Here is a 12,527-nt window from a genome sequence, read left to right on the forward strand (position 1 = left end):
ATGAATAGCATTCTCACATAGTTCCCCTGCCTCTTGTCCAGGTGTGATGCTGCTGTGTGCAGCACATGGGATGCAGACCAGAGAAAGACTTTCGTCTTGTTTGCATCAGGGTCCCCCATTTTAAATTCATTATGACATTTATGACATACACAACATACAAATATACAGTACTGTTTAAGAGACAGGGTTTCTAAAAGAGAATATATACATTTGAGGGGGAAGAAACTGTACATTGTTTGGTGTACAATGATGTTAGCGGAGTCAAACGGTGTGACCTTGACTGACCTGTCTGTATTCTAGAATGATCTTTGGCAAGGGGTGTAGATCCTGAAGCTGTAACAACTGGGGGGGGGGGGGGGGGGGGGGGGGGGGGGAAGAGAGAGAGAGAGAGAGAGAGAAAGAGGGAGGGAGGGAGAGAAAGAGAGAAAACGTGTGTGAGAGAGAGATTGATTGTTGATAGTTTTAGTTGTTGTTGGTAATGTTATGGTGTTTTTCATTGCTTGAATATGTTGGACTTTGATATTTGGCAATAAAGCCTATTTGAATTGAATTGGGGGGGGGGGGGGTCAGGTCAGCTGGTTTGAACAGTATCACTAGAGGCTGGTGGATCAAAACAGTGTGTGTGTGTGTGTGTGTGTGTGTGCGTGTGTGTGTGTGTGTGTGTGTATGTGTGTGTGTGTGTATGTGTGTATGTGTGTGTGTGTGTATGTGTGTGTGTGTGTGTGTGTGTGTGTGTGTGTGTGTGTGTGTGTGTGTGTGTGTGTGTGTGTGTGTGTGTGTGTGTGTGTGTGTGTGTGATCCTCACAGCGGCCTCTGATGTGCTCTGCTGCTGCTTGTTAAAAGTCTTGGGGAGCTTCTTGTTCTCACAGCGCTCATGGAGCCGGAGCTTCTCAAACAGAACCTACACACACACACACACACACACACACACACACACACACACACACACAGACACAGACACAGACACAGAGAGACACACACACAAAAACAGCTGTCTTTAACACTTTAAGTGCCGAAAACGTGTTTAGGCGTCTTTCCTAGCCATGCTAAAGTTGCCGCGGACGCCCTAACTCGTCTTTAATATCAATATTTCAAAAATCTGTGATCGAAATCATATTTTTCCTCCGCAGCCCTGAGACACAGTGCTGGCCTCCTCTCAACCCTCTAGCGGTTCAAGAGCGCCATCTGGGTGGCCGATCGGCAGAAGCGCCAAACAGGAAGTCATGTGGATGAAGTGGTGATCGTCCATATTACTTCCAGGCACTCTCTATAGGTCCCGGGACTCGATCTCGACACAATACACAGCGATCCGTTGCCAATAACTCGATAAACAACATGATTTGGACGTATATACTATTATACAACCTGGAAATAGATCGCGTATTTCTACATCCCATAATAGGAATATTTCAGTTCCACGCTCATCGTCCAACGGCGCGAGGAAGATACGGTAAGATTCAGCGTTATTTTTGAACGTGTTCGATATAAACTGCTCTGATGATCATATCACCCACACTAGATGAATGATATAAAGCTGCCCACGGAATTATAAACGATCCCCCGCCCATCCGGTCATCATCAGATGATACGTAGAAACTTCTAGAAGTACGTCCAATTGAAATTTTTGATCTCGCACAGATTCCTACCAAACTGTATTTCATCATCAATATAATGCATTTGGGGCTATAAATCACGTTCTGGAGAAAGCTGCAGAAAGAGATGAAAACATACTTATACTTTAGACCATATTTTACTATGAATATGTGAATGAAAAAGTTTAACGTTGCTACACAATGAACAATACATATAGGACCTTGAATGGGCCCTAATAATGGCAATCTAGCAATAGAATTTAAAAAGTTATAGCCCTGCAAAGAAGGGGAACTTCTCCATGTTAAATAGAGCTGGCAACGGATGGTATATCATGAATTTAGCCTTAGGCAATCCAAGTGTTAAACAACACAGTGATATGTGGTTCAGCAAACATACACACATATATTGCACGTGGGAACCACATTTTTACAGATTTGTCAAATAAATCAAATAATCAATTAGTCAACGATGTCCTATGGATATTATTAGTCATCTACTAATGTCTTTAGTCGAGGAGCGTTCTAACACACACACACACACACACACACACACACACACCGTTCGTAGCTGGGTGCTGCTGGAAACCAGGAACATCTGTCCTGCTGCCTGGTGAGCCTCCTGCTCCAACTGTCTCAACTTAGTCTGAGAGAGAGAGAGAGAGAGAGAGAGAGAGAGAGAGAGAGAGAGAGAGAGAGAGAGAGAGAGAGAGAGAGAGAGAGAGAGAGAGAGAGAGAGAGAGAGAGAGACAGAGAGAGACACAGATGAGACAAACAGAGAGAAACACAGAAAGAGAGAGATGGATGAGTATGAATTTAATGAAATCAACCAATTATTGAATCAATGTCTTGTTGAACAAATAAATTATTTAGAAAACAATCGTTTGTAAAGTATGTACAGTATGTTCCAACAGAGACATTTCTGTATTGTAGTTATTTTATGTGTGTGTGTGTGTGTGTGTATGTGTGTGTGTGTGTGTGTGTGTGTGTATGTGTGTGTGTGTGTGTGTGTGTGCACGCGTGGTGGGTGTGAATGTGTGTTTCTTTGTGCATGCCTATGCACACTATGGGATAGATCCACAAAGAATGGATTGCACGGTGCTAGTTGCACCCTACTGAAGGAAATCGATGATTTGCATTATGTAATGGGTAATGTATAGCTACGAGGTCATTGTCGCAAAATAATTGACCGACACGGAGTTTAGAACACAGAGGCGCAGCCGAGGTGTTTTAAACGTCAGTGAAGGTAAATTATTTTGCGACAATGACCGAGTATAAGCTATACATTATCCCGCTTATTACATGGCTAACTTACTAACAATATACCTAATTCATCGACAAGACGAGATCAAATGCAGACGCAGTTGTTCTGTGGCTCTGTCAGCCCAAATAAAGTGATTATTATTATCGGCAGCCGGCAGGTCTGTGGTCTGATTGAATGACTGAGTGCAGCTGTGCATATGCTGAGCAGCACTGATACAGTGTGTGTAGTGGGCTTGATTGGTCCAGCTGCGCACAGGTTTGAGGTTTGAGGTTTTTATTTTGACACAAAACATATACAGATTTTACTCCATTTACACTTTTGTCAAGGATAGGAACGAAAAAGGCGCAGTGCCTTATTTACATCGTTGTCCTTGGATGTCAAGGATGCTAGAAACAGACACATACAACTCATTACAAAATGAATCACAATTATTATATTTGCATAGTAATAATGGCACAACCCTAAATTTATACAAACAAAGCACATTTGTTGTTACAATGTTTCCTCTATGCCGAAAGTCTGTGTGTTTCAAGAAGCACCCTCGAGGGGAGGGGGATTTGGGGGTTGGGAGGGAGGGCGGAGAGTGGGGGGTGGGGGTTGGTTAAGCTACAGTTGCCGCTTAAGGATAGGGTAGTTGGCTTAGGATTTGGGCGAATGAGACAGTCGAGGGTCCCTCCCCTCCAGTCCGTGAACGTCGCCAGGCGTGCTCGTGGGAGGGAGGTTTGGGTGGGGGGGGGGGGGGGGGGGGGGGGGGGGGGGGGGCCTGCCATCCATCTTATCTTCAGACAGTTTGATTCTTGTCCCGTCCTTGGCTGTGATGAGTACGGACGTCATAAACCAGATCTTATCTTGACTTCTTCTCTAGCGCGGCCTCTATCATTGACCTCGAACATTCTTCGGTTTCTTCCACAGACTTGAGTTTAGAGTGTGGCGGGGGGGGGGGGGGGGGGGGGGGGGGGGGGGTTGCATCAGGCTACAATGATTCCTGAATAACATCAATTTACTCCAGATCAGTCTTCTTTGTCGCGGTCCTAATGTCCTGCGCGACCCCCAACATGACTTGACCCTTAATTGTTCGTCCGCTGCGTGTTGTGCGAGCCTCTTTGCATGTTCAATGTGGGCGATTTCAAATCTTGCCACTACCTGATGGCAGCATATCCAAATCCAAATTGCGATCGCTCCCAAACCGAACAGGAGGATGACGAGGATATACAAATCCTCAACATCTTCAATCTCAATAGAATATAGGCATATTGATCGCCAATTATTCCAACTGTCAATTGCAAACCCCGCCTGGAATGTCCCGATCGGACACAGCGGTTCAGTCGCACTTTGTTTTCTTGAAGAGAAAATTCAATCAACTGCTGCAAATCCCCAGCTTACTAGTTGATCCATTGATTGAGTAGGGAGTCAGGTATATTGAAGAAAGTAGAATGTCCACACCGTCAAGGAGGCAGTTGAAAGTAGAGATCCACACCGTTATTAATTGCAGTTTAGAATCCACGTGTTAGAGAGGCAGATGGCAGAGCTGGCGTACGGAGACGAAAACGGCTGCAGGGGGGAGGGTAGAGAAGGCCTTGGAGGGCAGGGAGGAGAGATAATAAATGCGACTGCTCTCTGGGAAGGTTAGAAGGGGTCAATTATTGTTCGGCAGAGGTCCGTTATCGAGTAATATCTGACCTCTGACGAGCGCTATTGACCAATCACAAGAAAGCATTTCGGCGAATGTGAAAACGCCATGTAATAAATGGTTTATAACCTATATAGAGATGAGTTATATATCACCATCATCATCATCATCACCATCATTATCCTGTATGTGTGTTTCCAGCCAAGACTGTGCACACAGAGGGCCATTATCAGCTGGGTGGAACAGAGAGAACTAGGGGGGGATAATATAGGGCTGGGCAATATAACGATAACGATAAATATCGCGATATATTTTAATAATCGATATCGAAATTTAAAAAAAAATTGAAAAATCGTTTTTTTTTTTTTTTGTGACCTGCAACAGGGCAGTTTTAAAACCAGAGACAGTGGACAGACTTGTCTTTCTTGCCTGCAACTTAAAGTAATGGCTTTGCTTGTCCAAATGAAAATACTGACCAAATTGAGATTTATTTTTCTCTTGTCCATTTATTTTGTTTGCTTTCTAATTTAATTTACAGTTTGAACATCATCTGTACACAGTAGGGCAGGCTATGTGTGCTAGCAGAGCTAGTCTCCAGTCACGGGTCACGGTGCACATGTGCGGTGGTTTGTCCACCAAAAAAGCGCCAAAAGATCGAAAATAAACTAGCAGAGCCAGAACTGTTCAACTCCCCTGGAGCCACAGCCAGCAGAGAAGCCGGTTTACTTTCGCTTTTAAACCAGCTGCAGCCTGAGAACTGGAGTGTGAGGGGATGTAACACTAAAGATGGCGGCAATGACAAAGAATTTCTGCAAAATAAACATACATCCGTTTTTTTTTATACTTATAACAATTTCGATAATTATCGATATCGAGAAATATGATAACATTATCATATCGTTATCGCGATATGATTTTTTTCCATATCGCCCAGCCCTAGGATAATATCAACAATTGAGCGGTTGCTATAGTGATCTGGGTCAAATAGCTGTGGTCGAAGACAGCACTGCTTATAGCCAGCTGAGAGCAGCTTGCCGAGGTCCTTGAGCACATAACACTGATAAGGACTGCAGAATGGTCAGAATAGAAAAGTGGTTGACATCCATAGAACAGACGTCTAGTGTGTTTTTAAAGGTGAATAGCAGTTGCCATGGCAGCGTCACATAGTAACGAGGAAAGTGGGCGGGCCCCCGTTGCTTGGGAGAAGAAGTTATAATAAGAGTGTCTTCTGGGTACAGTTAGAATGAGAAACGAACCACACAAAGAGCGCACGCGTTGATCAGAGACTTTCATCCCTCTCCACCCTCGCTGGGTGGGGGAGGGGAGTGACACCTCATCATTAGCTTCGGCTAACTGAGAAGGGTTTTGGCTAACGACGAGGCCTCAGCCACCATTGGACTAACAGCAGACAAGGCGATAGAATAATGAATTTAGTGTTCCATCAAATACTTTTCAAGGACAATACGAGATGGGTAACATCTGAGGCTTTTGTTTATGTAATAAACAACGGGTTCCAAGAAAGGTAACATGTCTGACGGTGTGAATTATTATGATTACGGATTGCATTAAAGGGGAATGACCACGATGTACAGCCAGTATGAGAAGACGTCGGAGAAATAAAACACAACGCAGAAACTACACGGGCCAACAGATGAAGAAGTGATAAGGGGCTGATTGTGGTTAACCAGAATCCAACACTACTTACAATTCATTATGAATTGAAAATGGGGGACCCTGGTGTAAACAAGACGAAAGTCTTTCTCTGGTCTGCATCCCCTTAACAATTGTGTGTATTGAGCCATACTGTCTTGTTTACACCAGCGCCCCCCATTTTCAATTCATAATGAATTGTAAGTAGGGTGCAACTAGCACCGTGCAATCCATTCTTTGTGGATCTAGCCATATGTGTGCGTCAACACAAATAGTATATGAATTGGCATCTCAGTAACAGAAGAGCCAGAGTGAGAATAATCTAACAGGAAAGGTGTGTGTGTAGCATGACCCCATAATAAAGCTGGTTAGGTTAAGTAATGAGAGGTATTCCCTCATAATAAAGCTGGTTAGGTTAAGGAGAAGTATGCCCTCATAATAAAGCTGGTTAGGTTAAGTAAGGAGAGGTATGCCCTCATATTAAAGCTGGTTAGGTTAGGTTAAGGAGAGGTATGCCCTCATATTAAAGCTGGTTAGGTTAAGTAAGGAGAGGTATGCCCTCATATTAAAGCTGGTTAGCTTAAGTAAGAATAGAATAGAATAGAATAGAAATACTTTTATTATCCAGAGGGAAATTTGACACTGCAAATCACTCAACATTAAACATTTAGACAGAACAGGTCACGAATAAGAATAACAAAACAAATCAAATTGCCTAAGATGTCCGGTTCCGGGTCGAGAATGGGGTGAACGTCTCTGAGCCATGCTGCCGCTCCCGAACTTTTATTTTACTTTAAAAAGCCATTTTTTTTTTCAAGATAATTGAACCACTAACATACAACATCCATATCTCTGCCTGTATTATTCGACCCAAAAGAAAAAAGAATAACGAGCGTGATGGCTGCGCGAGTCTTGAGAAGCGGGACCGGCCCCGTGGATGGAGCTACCATGGCTGAACTAGTGGAGGAACTCAAACAGGCTTTCACCACGAGTTCAGAACGGAGTTCAGGACGTTTGCTGCTTCACTTCACTCGCAGACCATACCCAACGCCTGGCCTCCGTAGAAGACGGCCTGAATATGTGGTCGGGTAGGATGGTAGAGCTGGAGGCCAGATGCATAGCTCAGGACGGAGTCATCGACAAGCTAAAAAACAAGCTAATTGACGTTGAGTCGCGCAGCCGGCGTTCTAACATACGCATCCTGGGCCTAGATGAATCCCTGCACAGCAACCGTCCCTGTCTTTTTCGCAGAAATCCTGGTGGAAATCATGGGGAAAGACGTCCTCGCTACACCACCGGAGCTCGACCGATGCCACAGGACGCTAACACCCAAACCAGCGCCCGGCTCCAGGCCTAGGGCAGTAATCGCCCGCTTACATCACTACAAGATTAAGGAGGCTATGGGTGGCTACGTGGCGTAGTGGGCAAGGCGCTCGCCACGAATGCAGAGACGCTGGGATCGCCTGTTCGATCCCAGCGCTCCACATTGCTTTCAGTTTAGCTGGTCGTCCGTACTAATACACATTGGCCGTATTAGGGGGTGGGAAACTGATGGGTGGGGATCGGGCGTTGTGGACAGCGACTCCTACAGGTCGGTTGGTGCGCCTACGCAGTAGAATCAGGAAGTGTCGGGGGCAGCGTGAGCCTCCCACGCGTTACTCCTCGCCACTGAGAGATCGAGCTGCGCAGGTGAAAAGATGCGACTGCTGTTACCTCAAGTACCGGAGGGGACTTGTGCTATGTATGACTTAGTCCACATTGCAGCCGGCTTGTGGGAGGCAAGAAACAGCGTTCGTGACAGGGGAGGGTTGAATTGGATGATACGAAATTGGGATGGGAGAAAATATAGAAAATGGGAGAAAAAGTGGATAAAAAAAAAAAAAAGATTAAGGAGGCTATTATCCAGGAAGCTCGCAAAAGGAGAGGGAATCTGATATACAGAGGGAAACCAGTTTCGATCTTCGAAGACTACTGCCCCGAGGTGGTCGAGCAGCAATCACACTACCAAGATGTCATGGGGCCCCTGTACAAACGTGGATTTAAACCGTCGCTCCAGTTCCCTGCGAAACTCATCATCAAAGCCAAGGATGGCACGAGGATACATCTAACGTCGCCCAAGGACGCCGTGGACTTCCTGAGGACCCGGCCCAGAGAAACCCTGACACCGGCTTCACCAGAGCCGGACCCGATGCCGGCTCCACCGGAGCCAGACGCGGACCCGATACCGGCTTCACCAGAGCCGGACGCGGACCCGATACCGGCCTCATCAGATCCAGACGCGGTAGTAGCTCTGGGCCGTTAGCATCCTGCTACGGCTATCACACAGAGAGGGGTTGCATTTAATATTTTATTACATATGTAGTTATGGATGAATACTTGACGTTAGGCTTCGCCTGGAAGTTTATCTTTTTCTTTTCTCTTGCTATCTGACATAAGGGGAGAGGGGGGACAATACTGCTGTATATGACTGTTGTACTGTTGCATCACTATAGCCACGGGCTAGGATGCTAAGTGCTAACGCTCCGTTTCGGAAGAAGCGGGACATATTTTGTTTCGGATATTTCTATCACGCCTATAACTTTTACGCGCTATACCAGCGCCCAGCCGTGTTTCGGTTCATTGCCACCGGGATGCGTTTACTGTTGCTTGCACATTAAACGAACTGGGGTATCGTGACTGCGCCAGCCGGGCCTCGTCGGCTACATACAGCTAGCCACCCGCATGGCTCCCGTCAATATGTGCTGCTGACAACCTGCTCGCTGGAGCGGCAGGCGGCCCCCTGCACAGCGCCCTCCTCTGGCGGGGAGGCCTAATTGTACAGGGTCAAACCAGCATCATGGGAGATAACAGACCCACAAACAAAGTATCGCCCCCTCCCAGCCTGGTGGATGTACTGCACGCCTGTCCTATCGCAACATGCCTGAAAGATAGAACCCCCCCCCCCCTTTTACCACTAGTTCTGGGCTCCAGCCGTTGACCTTACTAATGGCTTATGGTTCAATTTGAATTTTCTTGTTTACTCTACACTTTGAGGCACTTTTGTATATAGGGGAATGTGGCAGTTAGCCAATGAGAGATGGTTCTACGAATGGTAGGTTTGAAGTCTCTGGAAATGTTGGTGATTCCCTGTGATGTTGGGGAAAGACCCACTGGTCCCACACCTTTATATGTTTTTAATGTCATTTATATTTGTTTTATGTATGGCTCAAAATACGTGTGCATAGTGTTTAAGATAAGTGAATTCTGCATGCCCACAGGCTTGTCCAGGTCTGCCCCGCCTACACACCCCTCAATATTCTATGGCTACGGCTAACTCTGAGAGCTTTAAGCTCTGCTTCTGGAATGTTTGAGGTCTTCAGAAATTGGCAAAGAGGAAGGCGATTCTGAGCTTTTTAAAACTTTATTTTTTAGCGTTTATCGCTTTTCTGGTCAAGCATGACCGACAGTTGTAGGGTGAAACGGGAGAGAGAGCAGGGGGAGACATTCGGCAAATGACGGCGAGTCCGGGAATCGAACTCGGAGTCAACCAGATCCGTGACGCAGCACGGAGTCCCGCGACGCAGCGCGGTAACATGGTGTGCTACTGGAGCACCCCGATTCTGAGCTTTTTAAAGAAGGAGAATGTATCTATTGCTTTATTACAAGAAACCCATATGGGGCCCAACGACACTGCTAAACTCCAAAAGAGTTGGGTGGGACACGTCTTCGCAACAAACTATTCTACATTCAGTAGGGGAGTGGCCATATTGATCAATAGAAATCTCCCCTTTAGACTCATAACTTCCTCTTTAGATAGCCAAGGTCGCTATGTGATTATCAAAGGTTCTTAAGGGTAAAGAAATGACATTTATGAATGTATACTGTCCCCCAGGCTACTCCCCTGACTTTCTATCCAAAATATCTACTGAATTTAATGGCCTGGCCTCTGAGAATGCTTTTGTGGGCGGAGACTTTAACTGTAATCTTATCCCGTCTCTTGACAAACTCCCACCCAGTTTGGCTCCCCCCTCTAGGCAAGCAAGGACGCTCTCCTCCCTATGCAAACACATCGGTTTCTCAGATGTCTGGAGAACCCTTTGCCCATCCGAACTGAAGTTCACCTTTTTTAGCGGCCCACACAAGAGCAACAGTAGAATAGACTATCTTCATCCCTTCCTCTAAGCTCTTTCTAGTATCGTCCTGCACAATCGGAAGTATTGTTTTATCGGATCACGCCCCTATATATCTGGTCTACTCCCTGTCAGAAGAGAGGGCGCTGTCGAGGCGTTGGCGCCTCAACCTATACCTCCTCAAGGATGATATGTTTGTCTCCTATTTCTAATCGGAATTAAAAATGTTCTACTCAATTAACTTGCATTCTACGGATAACCCGTCTCTGCTATGGGAAACATCCAAGGTCTTTTCTCGCGGACTGATTATGTCTTACGTGTCATCCAAGAAACGCAAGAAAAATGAACAATGCAAACTTCTTGAATTCAAACTAGCCGACCTTGAGAATCAACATGTTTCAAACCCAGCCCCGGCTGTGCTTATAGAGCTTACGGCCACCAGAACCGCGTTAAACACTCTTTTGATCCAGGACGCCGAATACTCTCTTAAATTTGCCAGACAGAGAATGTACGAACACGGTGACAAGCCTGGTAGGTGCCTAGCTAACTTGGCAAAAAAAAGGGCTGACACCCAAGTAATAGCCTCAATCTCGGACTCCAACGGGGTCAGGTCCTTTGATACCAAAACTATTAATAAAGAGTTTGCCTCTTTCTATGCCCAACTCTATAGGACCGAACGACCCGACGGTACATAGATAAAGATAAAGGGAACATAGCCTACCTGAAGTTTGACCGACTCATAGTCCACCGACCTGGTACCAACACCAACACCAACACAAGCAGTGATCATTCATAATGGATAATATTCCAGTTTTTAACGTTTTAGGCCTTTATGCACATACTTTCTTTTAATGACAGTTACCACACTTTGTTTAAAATGCAATGCTAAAGTTAAATGTGGTACTGTTTGTACATGTTGTAATAGACTACTTCATACAAGGTGTACACCTTTAGATAGATTTAATTCAGCTGAATGGTCATCATGGATTTGTGATTGCTGTTCTACTATATTTCCTTATCACAGTTTAAATGACACAGATTTTAGCAATAGTTTTTGAGTCTGAGTTAGTTCCTTTGTCTGACTTCAATAACTTGATTCTTAATCCATTTGAACTTAATGAAAATAACAAACATATGGAATATGATAATGAGTTTGATCCTGACTCTATGTTTTTTAACAACACTAAGAATGAACTTGGTACTAGTGATTATTATGATGAAGAGGAGTTTAAGAAATACAATACACTTCTAGGACAGAAGGTACATAGTAACATATTCTCAAGTTTCCATCTAAACATACGTAGTTTGCAGAAAAAGTACGATCATTTAAACCAATACTTATCATCACTAGAGCATCAGTTTTCTGTAATTGCCCTCTCTGAAACCTGGCTCTGTGAGGATATCGCTGCATCCTATGATATGTCACAATATAACTCAATTCATTCCTGCAGACAGAATAAATCAGGAGGGGTCAATTTATATACATCAAAACTTTCAATTTATTGAAAGAAAAGATCTTGCATTAACTTTGGCGACAGTTGATGCAGAGTCAGTGTTTATAGAAATACTTTCATGTACCATGTTTGGAGGAAAAAATATTATTGTTGGATGCATATATAGGCCCCCAAATACTGACATAAAAGTTTTTAATGATGCTTTTGCTTCTACTTTAGATGGAATTAACTTGGAAGGTAAAATGTGTACTCTGTTAGGGGACTTCAATATCAACTTGTTAGAAAACAATAGTCATTCTTTGACCGCTGACTTCCTAAACATCTTGTATTCTACTTATTTTCTGCCTCTCATTCATAAACCAACAAGAGTAACTAAGAAATCTGCCACTCTTATTGACAATATTTTTACTAATAATTTTGAATATACAAGCAAATCAGGACTGCTGTTAACTGATATTTCTGATCACTTTCCAATTTTCCAATTGACCATTTCTAATAGAAGTGAACGAGTGGGGTCTGAGGTGAGAGGAAGTCACCGTAGTTTCAGCAGAGGTAACATTGCTCGTTTTGAGAGTTGTATTAAAGATGTTCCATGGGATGCTGTGTATAATCAAAATGATGCAGAATTGGCATATCAAACATTTTCGCAAATATTTAATTCCTCATTTGAAAAATGCTTTCCTTACATTACATATAATAAAGGGACATCAGTCAAAAAGGAATGCAAACCATGGTTTACTTCTGGTTTGCTGAAATCTGCAAAGAAGAAAAACAAATTATACAAAAAGTTTGTGACTAGCCCGACCCCTTTAAATTCAGATGTTTACAAAA

The 12,527-nt window shown here is 44.3% G+C and overlaps 1 protein-coding gene across 1 annotated transcript in view; it reads right to left on the minus strand.

The window, feature by feature from the left end:
• poln (polymerase (DNA directed) nu) overlaps positions 1-12,527 on the minus strand; it is a gene marked incomplete at both ends in the record, with an annotated part of 436,170 nt that overhangs the window by 390,555 nt on the left and 33,088 nt on the right. Inside the window, 3 exons of the mRNA XM_084312171.1 lie at positions 286-342; positions 806-901; positions 2,152-2,235. Coding sequence (XP_084168297.1) covers positions 286-342; positions 806-901; positions 2,152-2,235 — 237 coding nt within the window. The remainder of the gene's footprint in view (positions 1-285; positions 343-805; positions 902-2,151; positions 2,236-12,527) is intronic.

The sequence above is a fragment of the Notolepis coatsorum genome (assembly GCF_963971535.1).
Source record: "Notolepis coatsorum genome assembly, chromosome: 4".
Lineage (NCBI taxonomy): Eukaryota > Metazoa > Chordata > Actinopteri > Aulopiformes > Paralepididae > Notolepis > Notolepis coatsorum.